Source organism: Phodopus roborovskii, unplaced genomic scaffold (genome assembly GCF_943737965.1).
Source record: "Phodopus roborovskii unplaced genomic scaffold, PHOROB, whole genome shotgun sequence".
Taxonomy (NCBI): Eukaryota; Metazoa; Chordata; class Mammalia; order Rodentia; family Cricetidae; genus Phodopus; species Phodopus roborovskii.
Window position 1 is genome coordinate 5,645,083 of NW_026126566.1, and position 20,327 is coordinate 5,665,409.

A 20,327-nucleotide genomic window follows, 5' to 3' on the forward strand; every position below is an offset into this window, starting at 1 on the left:
CAGAAAACCCCTGATTCATTTCCCAGCGCGTACATGGCAGCTCACAATTGACTGTAACTGCAGTCCCAGGGATCCAGCAACTGGTCTGGCTTCTGTGGGCACTTCACATACATAGATATTCTTGCAGACAAAATATCCATATACATAAAAATAATTTATTTTAAAAGAAAAGAAAAGAAAAGAAAATTAGACACTGGGTATGAAACACAGTACACATCTGTAATCATAGCACCTAAAAGGTTAAATGAAGGCAAAAAGATCAGGAACATTCCAGCCCAGCTGCAAGGCCAGTATGCACTCTGTAAGACCTTGCTAATGGGACTAGGAAGAAGGGTAAGCAGAGAGAATAATAAGTAGAGAGGAAAAGAAATAAGAGACAGAGGAAGAGAGAGTGATATGAATTAAGAGCAGGACAGCAGATGTGTTTGTGAGACTCCAGAAGACAGCCTGTCAGGAGGATGTGGCCATCCAGGATTTCCAACTGCCAAGTCCCTGGAGGCAGGTAGTGGGTCCACTGTACACCAAGACCTAGAACCCAAGACTTAGTTCATTAACGGCTGAGGGAGTGAAGGAATGAAGGAATGAATGAATGGATGAATGACACTTCAGAGGGAGTTGTGACTTTGGGGCTTTAGAGAAAGTCAATTCTCAATCCCTGGGTCTTCTGCAGACAGGTAGCAAGCAATACCATATTCTACAAAAAGACTACATTTTTCTGCTAAGTACCCGGAACCTATGTACTCTAGGACCAGTCCATGTTAGACAGCCCTTAGCCAAACTAGATGGCAGGATTAGAACGGTATTAATAAAAATTTCCTGAGAGCTTTACAGATCAAATGCCAGGCAGGAATGAACAGATGCGTGAAGTAGGCCAGGTGGACACCACAGGGCGCACTAGGTCGGTGAGTCACAGCCCCTCCCACCTCCACTAAGGCAGCTGCCACTCCTTTGCCCACCCCTGGTACACAACTTGAAAACAAACAGAAATCTGGGTTTTTAATGAATGCTCATTTTTAGAATGCTAAAAAGACCAAACACTTAAGCTTTAAATTGCAATTTTGCTTTTGTGTACCAAGAGGTAATACCTGGATGTGTGACAGTAAGCAGAATAATTCTCAAGTTACAGAAACAAGAAGTCCTTCATTGTATGACAGACTTTTCATAGGGAGATGCAACACACAGGTCTACTCATGCCAGTTAAGGAACACAGAATAGACCAAAGTTGACGAAGGCATTGTTAGCATTGTTAGGAATAAAGCTCGAGGGGAACCTTGGCAGATTCCATGGCGGGCGAGGGTGGTAACTGAAGTGGCCAGACAAACAGGCTAGGATTAAAGGTGTAAGATAATTCTCTTTTAGACTGATTCACTCTTGTGTAGATCTGGGTGGCCTGGAACTCAAGAGAGATCCATCTATCTCTTAATCCTGAGTCCTTGGATTAAAGGTGTGCACCACCATCTCCCAGCTTCTGGCTGCTGGGATTAAAGGTGTGTGCCTGGCTTCTAAGGCTTGTAGCTGACTTTGCTTTCTGAATCCTCAGCCAAGCTTCAATAAATCATAAATAACATATTATTACAGGGAGGAATAGTTCTAAAGGGAAGAACAAAGAATAATGGAATACAAGTAACATGACAGCAGGAGAAGAAACAATCTGGTAATATAGAATACCCACAAGAAGAGGATAAATGGAAGAGCATATGGGGTACAACTAAAACTAAGCAGAGTATGTGTAGAAAATGACAAAATGAAACGCACTAGTTTGCTAAGAAACATAATTTCAAAATATACCACAAGCATGAATAACCATGAGTATAAATGGATTAAATTCTCCAGTTAAAAATATACAAACAGGTTGAATGGAGTTAAAAGTAAGACCCAATGATATGCTGCCTACAAGAAACTCATTCCACCAGTAAAGTGTGTTGGGAGATGTCATTCTATAAATATATTTCTCTTATTGGTTAATGAATAAAGCACTGTTGACCAATAGGAAAGCAAGATAGGCGGGACTAGGAGACAAGGAAGAGTCAACATGTAGAGACCTGAGAAAACAGAAGTCCCGGCCCTATCTATGGTTAAGATAAGACCACGTGGAAATACTTAGATTAGTAGAAATGGGTTAATATTTAAGACAGAGCTAGCAAATAAGAAACTAGTAACTGGCCAATAGCTTTATATCTAATACAGCATCTCTGTGTGTTATTGTGTTACTTGGGGCTGGTGCAGCTGTGGGACAGGCTGTTGAGAAAACCTACTCATAACAAAAGTGGACACAAACTGAAAGTGAAGAGATGGAGGAAAAATACCATGCAAGCAGAAAAAAGAAATGAGCAAGAGTAACTACACAGGTATTAGATAAAATAAATCATACACTTTAAAACACAATAAGGTCACCATGTAATAATAAATGGACTAATTCAACACAAGATGAAATAGCAGTTATAAATGTATATATACCTAAAGCTGGAATACCCAATTTTACAAAGCAGGTTCTGCTTGTACATAATCATAGTGACTTTAACACTCTTGTCAAAGGAGAGATAACAGGCAATCAGTAAAGAAACATTGCAGCTGAATTTTACTGTAGACCAAATAGATTAACAGATAATTACAGGACATTTTATCTAACAACTTCATGATACGCATTTTTCTTCTCAAGAAACATGGAGTTTTATTCAGGATAGATTATGTGTTGGGCAGTAATTCTATAAAATAAATTATAATTAAAAACTAAAACCTGAGAACCGGGCAGTGGTGGTGCATGCCTTTAATCCCAGAACTCAGGAGGCAGAGGCAGGCTGCTCTCTCTGAGTTTGAGGCCACTCTGGCCTGCAAAGCTACAGAGAAACCCTGTCTTTAAAAAAACAAAAACAAAAACAAAAACAAAAAACAAAAACAAACAAAACTAAAACCTGAAATATCCTGCATCCCCCCCCCCACAATTGAGTAAAAACAGAAATGAACAAGAGGGACTCAAGAAATTATATAAAAGGGGGCCACCAGGATGGCTTAGCAGGCAAATGCACTTGCCCCAAACATTCAATCCCTGGTATTGATGAATATTAGTTGAAGATGCTCTTCTTCCCAGAAGAGGGTCAGGTATTGAAAACAGGACAAGGAGAGAGGACACCAGGGGTCAGGCACCCAGGTACACAGCAAGAAGTAAAGAAAGTTATATAGAGAGGTTAAAAGCCGCCAGGTGGTGGTGGTGCACACCTTTAGTCCCAGAACTCAGGAGGCAGAAGCAGACAGATCTCTATGAATTTGAGGGCAGCCTTGTCTACTGAGAGAGTTCCAGAATAGGCTCCAAAGCTACAAGGGAAAAAAAAAAGGGGGGGGGGGAGGCAGGCAAAAGTCCTGAAGCAAAAGACAGATGAGATAAGTTAAGAAAAGCTAATTAGAAACAAGTCAAGCTAAGGCTAGGCATTCATAAGAAAGAAAAAGACTCCATGTGATTTATTTAGGAGCTGGATGCAGGGCCCCTCAAAGAGCAAAAGAGCCAAAGAGTGAAAAACAACCAACTAGACCCTGTGACTCACATGGTGGAGAGAACTTGTTATTTGCTGCAGCTTCTGTCGATGAGACACCAACTATCATACTCAACAAACCCACATGGAGTTTATTGAGACAGGGAGAGAAGGGAGGGGTAGGTGTTAACCAATCGGGAGCAGAAATGGAAAGGGAATGGGAGTGGTTTAGAATGAGGCTCAGCAGTTGGGGCCATTAAAACCGGATTCGTGGAGCTGCTGCTGGCCCAGCTCTCCATGGCCCCTGTTCTGCATAGTTTCTGCATGCAGAGTCCTTACACAGCCACTTAACTCATGCACAATGAAGCCATGCAACCTTTGACAGCCTTTGAGATGTCAGCATAATGCCAGGATATCAACAAGGAGCATTGCCAGGAGCGATCACCCAGCGAAGACAAATCCCAGGGCGAGGTAAGGCAGGAAGAGAACCCAGGGATTAGAGAGACCCTGAGACCGAGAAAGGTTGCACAGGCCCAGGAGAGGGCTAGTGCAGTGTGAGGGTGCTGAGGAGAAACTACTGAGGAGAGGAGTCGGGAGCAGGAACAGGGCCAGGTTGCCCAGGACCCGGGAGAGGGAGAAGCCAGGAAATCAACAGAACTGACTCTCACAAGTCACTGTAGACTCATACCATAGTTAGCATACATATACACACATACCTACATATAGTAATAATTATTTACGATTTATTAAAGCTTGACTGAGGATTCAGAAAAGCAAAGTCAGACAGACTCAAGCTATAAAGATCAAGCCATGGTGGTACATACCTTTAATCCTAGGACTCAGGATTAAGAAGTAGACAGATCTCTGAGTCCAAGGCCACCCAGACCCACACAAGAGTGAATCAGTCTAAAGAGAAATTATAGCTCACACCCTTAATCCCAGCACTAGAGGGGTATATAAAAGAGCTAGTAGTCAGTCAGTATGAGGCATTCAGTCTCCAGCCACAATAAGGAGAGGTTACTGTCTGCGGCTTGGTGTGGAGACAGGACCAGTCCATTCAGCCTGAGGTAGAAGTAAGAAGCTAGTGGCCAGCTGCTTTGCTTTTCTGATATTCAACTTGAAGTTTGAACCCAAATATCAGTCTCTGGGTCATTTATTTTTTGTGTTATACCTACATATAGTAAATAAATAAATATGATAAAAATTTTAAGAAAGTATAGAAATGCATAGGAGATTAATATTCTTTTAAATGACTTTTTTAACCAAATTTCCTCTGTGCCAAGTGTAGTGATGAACACCTGTAATCGTCAGGGTCAGGATGACCAGTACATCAAGATCCTCAACTATACAGTGATTGCAAGGCTACTCAAGAAGCTATGTCAAAAAACTAAGTAACAAAACTTATGAAAACCAAACCATGATATAACAAAACCTTGTGACAGAGTAGGCAATACTGAAAGGTTTACAGCAACACCTGCTCACATTTGAAAAAGACTTCCACAATGTAACAGTGCAATTCAAGGGACAGAAAGAAACAACTGGTGGTAAAACATAGGGAAAACAAGAGCAGACCAAAGATACAGACAGAAAAAATAAAGGACCAGTAAGAAGAGTTGTGCTTGGTTTTATGAGACTTAATCTCATGTAGCCCAAGCTGGTAGTGGACTCACTATGAAGCATTTGAATTCCTGGTCCTCCTACTTCAGCCTCCCAAGAGCAGAGAGTATAGAAGCATGCCACTAAGGCCGTTGTAATTTAAGAAAAGTAGTGCTCGAAAGATGCCATGAGACAGGGTTCAAGCTGAGGGTTTGTTTTTTTAATTAGGGGAAAGGGATCATAGAAAGGGGAGGGAGGAGACCAGTCTCTGGGGATGAGAGCAGCAGGAAAGAAGAGTGGGGAGAAAAGAGAGAGATGGGAACAGGCAGGGAGAGAAAAGGGGAGAGGAGGGGATGGGAGGTGGGCAGTGTCCTTTTAAAAGGGAACAGAGTAAATGTGCACAGGTGGTGCTCTTAGTGGCTGCAGCTGAGGGCATATCCTGGCAGAACCCCAAGGACAGGCCAGTACAGATGCCTGAATACTAACAATGACCAGCTGTGGAGGGTTGGCGTTCTTTAAGATAAACAAAACAGACAGAGCAGCTAGACTAATCACAAACTTACAGTTTGATCTTAAGTTTCCTCCCCAAGCTCATGACTTGAGCATCTTTTCACTAGCTCATTGTGGAACTGTTTTGGAGGCTCAAGAAACTATGAGATGAGGTTTCTACTAAAATGAACAGGTCACTAAGAAATGACCACTGAAGACTATAGATTCTGGATGCCGTCCCCCTCCCTTTCCACTTCCTAGTCCACCACAATGTCAAGAGCCCCTAGTGCATGCTCCTATTACCACAGTTACTTCACCAGGCCATTCCTGTGATAATGGATCCAAAGTCCCTGGAATCGTCATTCAAAATACTATTTCTTTCTACAATTTCCTCCTTTTTCTCTATGAGGAAACATGTGCATAGCAAACATAATACAATGAAAAAAGAGAAAAACACAATGAGAGGTTAAAAAGGGAGATTTACAACACACTACTACAGAAATATAAGTACTATTATGCACAACTAAATACTAAATATTAGAAGCTCTAGAAGAAATGGATCAATTTCTAGACACACAAACTATAAATCTGAACAGGACACAGAAAGTGAACAGACCAATAAAAAAAAAAAGACACTGAATCAGTACTATAAACTTGACCATCGAAGACAAGTATAGGATCAAAAAGCTCCACAGTGTAGGTTACCAAACCTTCAATAAACTAAAACCAATTATCAAACTACTCTGAAGAATTGTCTGGTTCAGAGTCATCCCTAACTCATTCTATGAGGCCAGCATTATTTTAAATGTCAAAACTAGATAAGAACACAACAATCCAATGAAACTAGAGACCAACATACGTGATGACATAAATGCAGAAATTCTTAACAAAATGATAGCAAATCAAATACAACAGTCTACCAAAAAATAAAAAATAAATAAAAAAATTTAAAAACTCAGGCTGGAGAGATGACTCAGCCTTTTCTTCTTTTTTCTTTTTCTTTTTTTTTTTTTTTTAAACCTACATGGCTATTGGGATTGTTCATTGAGTAAAACACTTGCCCCACAAGCCTGATGACCTGAGTTAGATCACCAGATCTCACAGTGGAAGAGAAAAATGATTTCCCAGGGGAGTTACCAAGCAAGATTTATTCCACAGGTACAAGCATGGCTCAACCCACATAAATCAATAAACATAATCTCATCAACAAAACTGAGGACAAAAACCACATGAGCATCTAAACAGATATAGAATAAGCATTTACTAATATTCAGTGGTGCTTATGACTCAAAAACTAAAACAACTAGGTCTAGAAGGAGGAGATTTCCTCACAGAAAACCCACAGTTAATAGGATGCTACAGCAGAAAGTTGAAATTGTTTCCTCTCAAATCTAGAACATAGCAAGGATGAAGAAAAATAAAGAACATCAAACCAAGAAAGAGGTCAAATTACCCCTGTTTTCTTGGTAAGAAAACTTAATAGTATCACACACTCACACACCACTAGAACTGAGAAACAAATTCAATAAACTTATAGGATATGAAGTCAACAGACAAAACCAAATACCTCTGTAATATATCAACAACAAAACTGCAAAGAAAGAAATCCTATTCATAAAATAATGCAGAGAGAGGGGCAGGGGGAATAAACCTAGCCAAGGAAGTGCAGTCTCTACAATGAAAATTATAAATACCAATAAAAGAAAGTGAACCTCGCCTCCCAGGAAAATAGAAAGTCATCTCATAATTATGGATCAAACTTATTGATGTCAAAATGTCCACAGTACCCAAAGTGATCTACAGAGCTGATGTAATTTTACAGAACTTAAAAAGACTGCTAATTTGGGCTGGCTCATCACAAAGCCTTAAACAGGAACTCAGTCCCCACTCAAATGGTGGAGGGAACTGACTCCTACAAGTATTCCTCTGATTTCCACACATTATGAAATACACATGGCCCCACACATTTACACACAAAAACAAACAAATTGCAAAACTTTGTGTGGAACTTAGTTGTCAGTGGTGATGCACACCTTTAATCCTAGCACTTGGGAGGCAGAGGCCAGTGCATCTCTAAGTGTGAGACCAGCCTGATATACACAGTGAGCTCCAAGGCAGCTAGAACTAAACAGAGAAACCCTGTCTCAAAAAAAAAAAAAAAAAAAAAAAAGGCAAATTTGGGTTTGAACAACAAAAACAACAATCAGCACAACCCCGTGTTGTGTTGTGGAACAGGTCACACTGTGACACTCCAGACTGTCAATAAAGTTTATCTTGAATCCAGGGCAGAGCCAGCTCTAGCTGACTAGAATTGGCCATTGAGAAGCCAGCAATATGGATGGAGAAGACACACAGGAAGAAAAGGGCAGGGACTAGAGTTGAGAGCTTCCTTTTGGTTCTGGGACAAGGAAAAGAAGGGTCTCTCCAGGTATATCCATCCAAAAAGCAAGGTCAGCTAGTTGATTCTCAACCTCTCTGAGCTAGCAGGTTTTTGCCCCAGATTTTTTGACTCCCACGTCTTATTGATAAACAGAATGATAGAGATTTAATTTAAACCTACATACATATCCTGGCCACAGCAGAGCCCCAGGCAAGGATCAGAAACCCCACCAGGGTACAGCCTGCATGGCAGGCAAGGCACTGACTTTACAGTCCTGGGGCAGAAAACAATAATTAAAATAGCAGTAGATTCATTTGCAGCCACTAAAACGACAGAAAAACATCAATTCTGAGCAAAAAACAACCCCCCCCCAAAACTGGTGAGAGCTGGGATGCATCTCAGTTAACAGTGATTATCTAGCATGTATGGTATTATCTAGAATGGCCTGGGTTCAATCCCTATCCCCACATACACCAGACGTGGTAGAGCATACATGTAATCCCAGCACTAATGAGGTAGAGGCAGGAAGACCAAAAGTTCAAGGTCATCCTCGGCTAGACAAGGAGTTAGAAAAAAAAAAAAAACAGCCAGGCTACAGGAGACCTCACTAAAAAAAGGAGACAAAGGGAGGGAAAGAGAGAGGGGAGGAAGGGAAGCAGGGAGAGAGGGAAAATAAACTCCAAAGAAACTATAAACAAAACCACAGGAGAAATGCATTAAGACACTGGTCTTAGCAAAGGGATTTTGCATTTTATATGATTCCAAACCACAAAACTCTACCACTGATATTACATCAAACAGCAGCACCTTAGAACACACAATTTCAAGAATGAGAGAAATAGAACCAGAAAAATACCCCAATTATTAAAGCACTTGTAGCATAAAACCTAATGATCTGAGTTTGACTCCTAGAACCCATACAAAGGACCAACTGAGCTGCCCTCATGCATGCAATAATAATAAAAAATGAGAAAGTTGGAGAAAAATATTTGCAAGATTCTTAGCCACCAAGGGATTATTAACAAGAATGTATTAAGAATACTAAACAAATCAACCGGGAAAAAAAAATTAGTGAACAAATGGAACTAGGATGTTACTGTATGGTAGAATACTTGGCCCTGTCCCTTGGGGTGCATGGCAAGCAGCACCCTGACTGTATGCAGGTGCAAAGGTCCCTTTAAGAGAGAAAATCTGCTCTCATTCCTCTGAAGAGACAGACCCCCCCCCCCTCTCTCTCTCTCTCCTTACTCCCCTCCCTTCCCGTCCTCCTTTCCCTTCCCTCAATAAAACTTACTTCCCTCTTAAGTTCTGTCTGCATGGCTTATTTGTCCCTCACCTGCACATCATAACAGAAGGACCCTAGGTTTCATCCCCAGCACTGAGCAGGAAAGAAATAAAGAGGGGATGGGTGTTCCTGGAGTCACTGGACTAAAGGGAAAGCTCAAGAACAGAGCACCTGCCTGCTGTGCATGCATAAAGCCCTGGATAGACACGGCTAACACACCTATGAAAACCCATTCTGCATCACTGTGCTGCTAAGAATGAAAATGACCACAGACTCTTATGTTGGAATGCTTGGTCCCCAGTTGGAGGTGTGACCTTGTTGGAAGAGGTGTGTCAGAGGGCAGGATTTAATTTTACCCAAACCATTCTTTGTGTGTGTGTGTGTGTGTGTGTGTGTGTGTGTGTGTGTGTGTGTGTGTGTGTCTGTCTGTCTGTCTGTCTGTCTGTCTGACTGTCTGTCTGTCTGTGTCTGTGGGTTTGAATGTGTATGGTCCCCAGAGGCTAATGTAGTTGAGTAATTAGTCATCAGGCTAAGGAAGTGTGGCTTTGTTGGGGAAATGTGTCACTGGGGGTGATCTCTTCCTCTGCCTGTGGATCAGGGTGTAGCTCTTAGCTATTGCTCCAGCTCCATGTGTGTTACCATGCTCCCACCCATGATGATAATGGCCTTAACTCTCTGAAATAGTAAGCTCCAGTTTAAATGTTTTATAACAGTTGCCATGGACGTGGTGTATTTTCACAGCAATACAATAGTGACTAAGACCTCTCCCTCTCCCTCTCCCTCTGTGTGTATATGTGTGTGTGTGTGTGTGTGTGTCTGTGGATCAAGATGTAAACCATCAATTGCTGCTCCTGCAAAGTATCTGCCTGTACACTGCCATGCTTCCTGCCATGGTCTCTTAACCCTCTCAAACTGTAAGCTCCCAATAGACTCTTTTATAAGTTGTCTTAGTCATTGTGTCTTCACAGCAATAGCAGCAGCAGAATACAAATCAAACCACAATGAGTTGTCATCCTACTGAGTTAGAATGGCTGCTATGAAAAATACACATACACAAAAGATGCTTGTGAGAATGTAGAAAAGAGGAATTTTTACACACTGTAGAAATATAAATTAGTGTAGTCATTACAACAAAAAACATTATGGATTCTTCAGAAAAACTGGAAATAGAATTGACATGGGGTCTATCAATCATGCTAATGATCATATACTTGGAGGAAGTGAAATCAGTATGACAAAGAAGTAACTGCACTATTGACAATCCCTAAGATACAGACAAACCCAGGTACCCATCAGTGGTCAACAGTAAAGAAAAGAGGATACATATACAACAGACAAGTCTTCAGCAGCACGATGGGACTGACTAGAGGGCACTGCACTAAGTAATGTAAGCTAGGCACAGAAGAGCTATTACATCTTTTATGTGGCATCCACCCGGAAGCAAACCCAAGGTAGCCACCAAAGCTACATACCAAGACCAAACAGAAAGACCACATGTTCTTAAACACATTGAAGACAAATAGTTACTTTCATGATAGGAAACAAAGATGGACACTTGGGATGCAGAGATGATGAGTGGATACAGGTGCTGTTAGATAGAAGTTCTAGCACACAGTAAGATAAATATGTTTCACAACAGTTACTGGATATTTCAAAATAACTAGTAGAGTTTGATGATGTTCTTGACATGAATAAGTGATAAACACTTCAGGTTAGAAATAGGGCAATTACCTAATCTGGTCATTACACATTGCATTTATAATTACTGCATTGATAAGAACAAAAATACATCCAAAGAAGAAACAACATGCTTTAAGTACTAGGGAGACTTAACATTTTCAACAATCCTTTTTGCTTAACATTACATCATCTCTTAGTATCATTTTTGAATCAGATTTTAAGATACCTCAAATTTTAGTGAAAAATGATACAAAATTGGTGCTCTCATGTTCAATCTGTTCTCTCTGTTCACCAGATCTGACTCTGAGTGACTAGACATTTTCCCCAGTCTTATCTGGCTATTCTCAAAGATCAAAGATTCAGAATCACAGAAAGCAGTCACATCAACATCCCACAGACTGAACAATCATTCAAAGGGAGAGTTCCAGAAGAGACTTGATGGAGAAACAGCATCATTAGGATGGGTTATAATGATCATGAATTGGGCCCTGGCCAAAGGCTTTCCAAGATTCAACTCACCTGAGCCCCTTGGAAAGCACAGACTATTCCCACTTACAGACGAGGTGAAGTATATGGCCTATTCATAATCATACTGCCTGGAGAAGCAGAGCAAATATTTAGTTTTGGCTCCAAAACCCATGTGTGAAATCAGACTCAAATGTCTTAATCAATGGTTGTACCCTCAATTCTGAGAAAATAAAGCTGACACAATGAGATAGATTAATACGTCTACCAGCACATCCTTCTTCCCAAGCAGAAATGTTCACAGGCCAGGTGAGACAACCACAGTTCTAGAGGAAAGAAACAAGCAAAACAGTGTCCTAACTAAGAGAGACAGGCTGCCCTTGGTCAACTCTAAAGTAAATCTTGTGTGCTCCTGTGCACTCACAGCTGGCTTCTCAAGGCGCCTTTCCACGATAGTCCCTAACACTCTCCTCCTTACCAAAGATGAATGTCCTCTCAACTGACTAGCAAGAAATCCCAGATAAGGCATTAGCTAACAAACAGGTTACCAAACCGCACTTTGTAGAGCTTGTAGATGAGTATGACAGTCTTAAAAGACACCCCTTTAATCCCAGCACTCGAGAGGCAGAGGCAGGAGGATCTCTCTGGGTTTGAGGTCAGCCTGGTCTACAGAGCAAGTTCCAGGATAGTTAGGGCTGTTACACACAGAAACCCTGTCTTGGGGGGGAAAAAAACAAAAAAGGCTCAGTGGTTACTCAGCGGTTAAGAGCACTGGCTGCCCTTCCAGAGGTCCTGAGTTCAATTCCCACCAACTACAAGGTGGCTCACAACCATCTGTAATAAGATCCAGTGCCCTCTTCTGGCCTGCAGGCACACATGCAGGCAGGACACTGTATGCATAATAAATAAATAAATCTTAAAAAAGAAAGAAAGAAAAGCTGCATCTGGTTGTGAGCAAACATTCCCAAAAGAAATCTATGTTTACAGAGACTGATGGATTGATTAGAATTTCAGTGCTGTGGAGAGGTTGGAACATCCAGGTCCAGAGGCTAATGACCTTATTTTGGGCTAGTTCTAGCCCTCTAGAACAGCCATGCCTTGCTCCCTACCCTACACCCCCACACATCAGAACTAACATCTTATGATAATAAAAACCTTTTAGAGTCTATTGATTAGCAGACAACTAGCTTCTACAAATCTAAAAAAGCTGAGAGTAGATAGCATCTTATAGCTGTAAGATTTACCCATCTCAATGTAACTTCATCTCTGATAAACCCACCAATATATTAAACTTGCCTTGATTTATGACCTGTAAAAACTTTGTGAAACTGCTTCCATGTTGGAACATAGAATTTGGGGTAACCAAAATCTATGTTCCCAGGCCATGGTCACTCAAAATGGTTCCCAAAAAACTATCTCTTATCCCCTTTAAGATGAGAGTTGTGGTTATAATGTCAACACCATGACATAGAAAGACTTCTATGGTAGCATATTAGGATCCTGCCCAAAAAATTAACCACTGGAGCAACCATCACCATACTAAAAATAGTATCAGTATATATTGGCCATATTGTGTTAGTGACAATGCTATTTGTCTATTTAACCACATTTACTCTACAACAAGTTTTTGAAAAGGAGATAGCAGCCAGTCTCTCAGATGAGGAATGGTCACGCTGTCAATGAGACAGACAAAAGGGAACATAAGGCCTTGTACTCTGTTCACTAAGCTCCACAACTTCCCCAACTTACTCACTGTTTTGAAGACAGGTGCCCATAGCCACAGTGCTTTAGTCCTTATATCCCTCTTAAGATGTGGCATCTCAATCTGGTTGTTGTAACAAAATACCTACTTAGAGAAGGAAGGATTCCTTCTGACTAGCGTCTTAAGGGAGGTGTGGTCAGTGCCCACATGGGGGAAGGCATGCAGTAAGAGCTTAAGGTGCCTTGTTTTACTGCATCCTCAGTCAGGAAGCAGAGAGAAATGAATGCTGGTACAGTTTGATTTTTTCTCTCTATGTAGTCCAGGACCCCAACTCACAGAATGGTGTTACCAAAAGAGTGGGTCTTCATACCTCAATTAACCCAATCTAGAAACTCTTTCACAGACATTTGTCTCCTGGGTGACTCTCAGTCCCGTCAAGGTGACAGTGAATATTAACTATCACACCAGAGAAAATGTCCCCAGATCATACTGACACACATAGATACCCTGTCCTGGGTAGGCATTAAGCAGCACAAACGCCTTCACACAGGACAATTCCAGGTTGTCAAGAACACTTGCTTGGACCCCAGGCTCTGAAGAAAGGATCCTAAGTACCTTGCTCCATTTAGGATACTGAGAAGGTGGCTACTGCATAACTCAGATTTTAAATGCCATCAGGACAGCACTTTTATGGTATGAGGGAAAAGATGCTTTAACTCCTACTGTTCTTAGCACAGGATGAGAGAGTATGACAGACATACCGGCTTCTCCCAAAGAAAGTCAGTATTAACATTTTTCTGAGACTAGATTCAATAGAGCTAATATAAATGGGCCAGAATAATTATGGTTCTGAAAGCTCATCTATTATCCAAAGGGACTTGCTAACACACAGCCCTTAAGTAAATTCACCAGCACGCTTTGTTAATTGTGCATCTGCCAAAGCTCTCAACAGGGAACACAGGGATCCTCTTGAACCGTAAGTTGAGAAGAGGACACATTACTGATCCCTCAAGACCTTTCTGAGCAATGTTATTACTAAGCTATGTCAGAGACAGCCCCAACATCATGCTGTAACTAGTCCTATCCCAAGGAATCCTGGGAGTCCATCCCCATTGTCCTTGAATATCCAAAAAGAAAAAGGAAAGAAAGGGGAGGCAGGCCAGCATCAACAGGATCTTAGTCGGGGAAACATTAAAGGCTCAAAAGGATTCGTGACTCCTAACCGTACATTCTCTACTCCACAAAGGGGGTAAAGGAAAGAAAACAAACGACTTCAGAGAGAAGGTGGAAGCTTGCCATGAGCCAGAGGTGAACCTTAGCTGAGTTGGATCCTTATTAAATTCATCACAATTGTCATTTGCACTTCAAGGGCCTCTAGTTCCAAAGCTTTACCCAACATTTACTGAGAGCCCTCGGGGGTTGGAAAAGATGGTCAGGGAAGGTAAAACTGTAGGGAAGGGAGATACTTGGAGCTGGTCAAGGGCAGTCTACTGCTAGAACAACCCAGGAAAAATGAAGGCCTAGTAGGGGTTTTTACATGCTACCGCCAGACCAGGCTTCTGTGGGCATTCTCATCTACCAGTGATAACACTGCAGCTCTAAACAGTGAGGTGTAGGCTAACCATGAAAGACCCCAGAGAACAAGAAAAGGAGACAGAAGAAAAAGCACAAAATCAAAGAAAGTGGCCGAAGAAGCCGTCTGTTTTGGGGCTGGTGTTCTGCACCTTGCTATCTAGTTCCTCAGGATAATCCTGACCCCCTCCCCACCAGCCCAAGTCTTTCTCACATGACTTGTGTGATTCTGACCCTCAGTCTCTTCCTTTTCAGAATGAAAGTAATTATAGTTGCCTACTTCACAGAGTTGCTGGGATGATTACATAAGAATGCATACAAAGCATTTAAGAGAATTCTTGCTTCGAGGAAGCTGATTATTATTTTATTATCATCATTGTTACTGCCATTTTCCCCCACAGGGGCACTGCCATGACTTTTAAACACAGACTAAAGGAACCAGAAATGAGAAAAAGGAGACCACGTTTCCATAAAAAAAAAAAGACTCCAAGTCTAGCCGGTCTCATAGTGGTCTTGGAGACAAGGCAGCTCGCCCAGCCTCCTGCTAACACTCCAATCGATAGGAAGAACTTACTGAGTTCTGACAACTGAGACAGAAAGTGAACCAGGAAGTCACCAGCAGCCCAAGCAGCACTCCTAGGGGAGCCATCCTAGTTGAAGGCAGGTGCTGAGGAGCCATAATCAGAGCCTGAGGGGACAAGCACAGAAAACAGACAGTCAGTGCAGGATTCCCCATCATCATGACTCCCATATCAGCACTTACTTCACAAATGTCAGACATTTCCTGCACAGAAGTGTAACAGGCCTTCTACCACTACTAGATAAATCTCTACGCCCTGATTAGAAACATGTATGTTCTAACAGCACTGGCCTTTCCTTTCTTATCAGTAGGAGTTGGGCTTTGTGGAAAGTATTGCTGGCTACAGTGGGAAGAGAAGGAAATTAACCATCTGTATTGCATGTGGACAGGTACAGGACCAAGTCCATATAAATAACTGTAGCCATCTTCTTTTAACCATACCCATTATCGCGCTGATGACAGTTAGCATCAATGTCCTCTAACCTAGCAAAGCTCAACATTTCCAAGTCACAAAATCTTGTGCACTAACTTTTAGTGACCAAACAAATCATAGTGTAAGTATTAGTAGATGTTAACAATTTTAAAACATAAAGACTAAAAGACATCCTATATTCATGGATTGGAGACAGTATTGTTAAGATGACAATCACAACAAAAATACACAAATTCAATGCAATGTCTATCAAACACCATGGTGTTTTCTGCAGAAATGGAGAAATTTACCCAAATTCGTATGGAATATTAATGAGCACAGAAAGCCAAAACAACTCTTTTTTTTTTTTAATCTGCAAACTTAATGCAAAGCTCCAAGAATCCAAAGTGTAGTATGTGGTGATAGCTTATTTATACTCTAACAAATAAAGCTTGCCTGAAGATCAGAGGGCAGAGCTGGCCACTAGTTAACCACAGAGGTCTGGAGGAACACACAGGAAGTGATATGGCTGGGCACAGAGAGGAATACAAGGTAGGAGGAGACATGAATTCCGTCTCTTTTGGCTGAGGAGCTGACAAGGTAAGAGTTGGCTGTGACTTGCTCTTTTCTCTCTGATATTTCAGCAATTTTGCCAATATCTAACTGTGGATTTTTATTATTAAGACCAATTAGAACTCGTGCTACAGTGGTACTAGCATGAAAATAGCCATACAGACTAATGAAACAGAAATAAGAGCATAGACATAATCACACATATGGCCAACTTTCAAGAGAAGTATCAAAACTACTCATTTGAGAAGAATGGGAATAAGTCCCTTCAAGAAACGGTGCTGGAACAATTCCATATCCATAAGCAAAAGAATAAAGCCAGACCCTTTATAATATATACAAAGATTCACTCAAAATGGATCAGAACTAAAAGTTAAAAAAAATGTTTTTTTCCCCTGAGACAGGTTTTCTCTGTGTAGCCCTGGCTGTTCTAGAACTCACTGGCCTCGAATTCACATCATGGCAAGGTCCTGTGTAACCCAGGCTGTCTTCAAGCTCACTATACAATTGAAGATGACACTGAACACCCAATCATCCCTGCCTCTACCTTTCAAGTGCTGAGATTACAGGCATGCACTTCCACACCTGGCTAAAAGTGTAAAACTATGCAAAGAAAACATAGGTGCAATCTTCATAATGCTGGACTCTGGTTCCTTAAAGGTGACACCAAAAGAATAAGCAACAAAAAAATATAAGCTGGACATCATCAAAGTTAAAAAGCTTTGCATCTCAGAAGACTATGTTATTATAAAGTTGGTGATATAGCCAAGTTAAAAGCATCTGCTTAGTATGCATGAGGTCCTGCATTTAATTCCTACCACCACACACATACCCCCAGAGTACACAGACATACATACATATACACACATACACAAAACCATTCAGCATGAAAAGGCAACCTATATTATGAGAGAAAGAAAATTCTCAAATTACCTAAATAATAAGAACTTAATGTCTAGAACAAGGCTTGGGGTTTAGCTTACTGGAAGATCACTTTCTTAGCATGCCTGAAATACTGCATATCAAAAAAATAAAAAGAAACTTCAGTCAAGGCACTTGCCACCAAAGTCTGACCCCCTGAGCTTAATTCCCAGTACCCATGTGGTAGGACACAATCCATTTTCACAAGCTGTCCTCTGACCTCCACACACAAACCATGGCATATCACAATCATAAACACAAATAAATAATATAAATGTACATATTTTTATAAATGAAGTTCACACTATCAAAAATTTCTGGGTTTCAACAAAAGGACAAGGCAACCCAGTTTAAAAATGGGCAGAGAGTTTAACTCAGCCAAAGTAGGCTTGCTTAGCATGCCTGGGGCCCTAAGATCAATCCTCAGTACTCTCCAAAATAATAACAATTAAAAATTCAAAACAACAAAACTAAAATAGGCATTTCTCAAGAAAGAAGGAAGGAAGCAAAGAAGGAAGGAAGGGAGGGAGGAAGGGAGGAAGGAAGGATGCAAAGACAGAAAGAAAGAAGAAAGGCAAGCATGGATACACATACAAATAGCCATTAGGAACACGAAAAGATCTTATTAATCACTATGGAAATGAACATCACAATCACTTCATAGCCAACAAAGATGGTTACATTGTTTTTAAGTAAAATAACAAATATTGGTAAGGATTATACATGAAGTCATCATAGCTATTGATGAGAATATAAAAGCATCATGACTACTTTGTCACACAGCTTGGTTTTTTAAAAAACATGAGGGCCAGTGAGATGGTTCATCAGGTAATATACTTGCCACACATGTATGACCACCTGAGTTTGATCCCTAGAACCCACAAAAAGATAGGAGAAAATTGATTCCACAAAACTGTCCTCCAACCTTCGTACATGTACCATAGTATGACTGTGCCCTCCCAACACCATACACATACATAATTTTTTAATGTGTATGGGTATTTTGCCCATGTGTATGTCTATACTCCACATGCATATAGTATCCTCAAAGACCAAGAAGAGGGCATCAGATCCCTGGGACTGGAGTTACAGACAATTAGGAGCTGCCATGTGGGCATTAGGAATCAAACCTAGGTCATATGGAAAAACAGTCAATGCTCTTAACCCCTAAGCCATCTCTCCAACCCCAACTTAAAATAACTAAATATAAATAAAGTTTAAGTTATGTGTTCTGCCAGAGAAATGACTTGAAGTCAAGAGTATATATTGGCCAGACACGGTGAATCCTAGCACTGAAGCAGTAGAGGTAGGAGCATCCCTTCTAAGTTCAAGATCAGCCTGATCTACTTAGTGAATGCCAGGACAACAGAGTTACATGGTGAGAACTTGTCTCAAAACAAAAAGTATGAACTGCTCTTGCATATAGTCCTCAGTTTCAGTTCTCAGCACCTACGCCATATGGCTAACAATTACCTGTAGCTCCAGCCTTGAAGAACTCAATATCATCTTCTGGCCTCTTTAAGCACCTACTCTTGTGTACACAGACCCTGTTGGGAACCAGCAGTCTGCTGACCCCGCCCCTGATGATGGGCGGACGCTCATGGCCATGCCTTCTCTATGTCATGATTTACCTGGCTGCTCAAGCTTTACCTGGCTGCCAGGAGACACAGTCACGCATGCGCAAGTTTCCCTTTTAAAGCAAGCACACCAAGAGCGCCTTTCTCTCTTGAGTTCTCTTTGCTCTTTCTTTCTCTCTCTCTCTCTCTCTTTCCTGCTTTCACTTGGCCACCAGCTACCCCCCTTTCTTTCTCCTCTCTCAATAAACTCCACGTGGGCGCTGAGTCTCGTGTTTGTGTTTCATAGGCAATAGCTGCAGCAAAAGAACAACAGACCCACACACTGACACATACATACACGTGATTGGAAACAAAATAAATCAGGCAGGCTCCCAAAACTACACAGAAAAACTGTCTCAAAAAACAAAACAAAACAAAACAAAAAAATCCGGGCAGTGGTGGCACTCACCCTTAATCCCAGCACTCCGGAGGCAGAGGCAGGCAGCTCTCTGTGAGTTCAAGACCAGACTGGTCTACAGAGCAAGTTCCAGGACAGGCTCCAAAGGCTACACAAAGAAACCCTGTCTTGAAGGGGGGGAAAAAAACCCACGCAATGGACTATTACTTAGTTATATAAATAAAAATGAAAGGTGGCGGCACACACCTTTAATCCCAACACTCAGGAGGCAGAGGCAGGCAGAACTCTATGAGTTTGAGGCCAGCCTGGGCTACAAAGCTACACAGAGAAATCCCTGTCTAGAAAAAAAAAAAAAAAAAGGTACTACTGCAACACAAATAAACCCCAAACATTAAATCAAGTGAAACGAGCCAGACACAAAAGGACATATGATTCCACTGTCAAGAAGTATCTAGACATCATGAAGAAAGAAAGTAGAATCCATCTCCAGGGACTGAGGGAAAGGGAGAATAGAGAATTAATATTTAATAGGAAGAGAGCTTCTGTGTGTAAGTAGTAGTAGTAAAATTTGTAATAAATGTTGGTCAGTAAACTAGAATAGACATCAAGGCAACTTTACCCAAACTAGAACATAATCCAGAAGAGGCAGGAAGAAAAACATTAAACAAGCACAACAAAAATTTCAGAAGAACTTGGAATGTATTAGCCCAGACTCTTGAAAAAGAGGTTTCATGCACGACCCTCAGCCCTGATGCAACTCAGCCAACAGTTTCCTTGGTAGTGGTGTAACTGAATCAATTACAGAGGAATATGTCCAAAGAGTACGATGTGTACATTTCTCTCTGCTATCCCTGACACACTCTACCTTGCTCCAATTCACTGGTCCTGTGACATTACTGCCCAAAGATGGACTCAAAGCTCTGCCTGGACCCACTCTCAGAAGTTATTACCCCTCTGGCCAGCCCATGTCTCCCTAGGGGCAGACAGAAACCTTCCCTAAGGATATCTGCAGCCTTGAAAGTAAACAGCCCTGCTGGACCAGCACTGTGCTAAAAAAGCACAGCCAAACGGAAAAGCAAACGCTTAGGACTAAAAATAGCTGCTACACTCATCCAGCAGCAACAGCTTTTGCTTTCTGCCAGTCTCCCTCTCCATTTTTTATCACAAAATGGAACTGCTGAGTGCCACACAAGTTCCTCCCAGTATCCTGGCTTCCTGGGGGCACCAATCACAC

The 20,327-nt window shown here is 41.4% G+C and overlaps 1 protein-coding gene across 4 annotated transcripts in view; it reads right to left on the bottom strand.

Moving 5' to 3' along the window:
• The window catches only part of Sil1 (SIL1 nucleotide exchange factor), a 218,031-nt gene that overhangs the window by 148,674 nt on the left and 49,030 nt on the right, over nt 1–20,327 (bottom strand). For all 4 annotated transcript variants that reach the window (XM_051202275.1, XM_051202272.1, XM_051202273.1 and 1 more), the window contains exon 2: nt 15,211–15,324. In XM_051202275.1, the coding sequence (XP_051058232.1) occupies nt 15,211–15,315 (105 nt within the window). In that variant the 5' untranslated portion in view covers nt 15,316–15,324. The remainder of the gene's footprint in view (nt 1–15,210; nt 15,325–20,327) is intronic.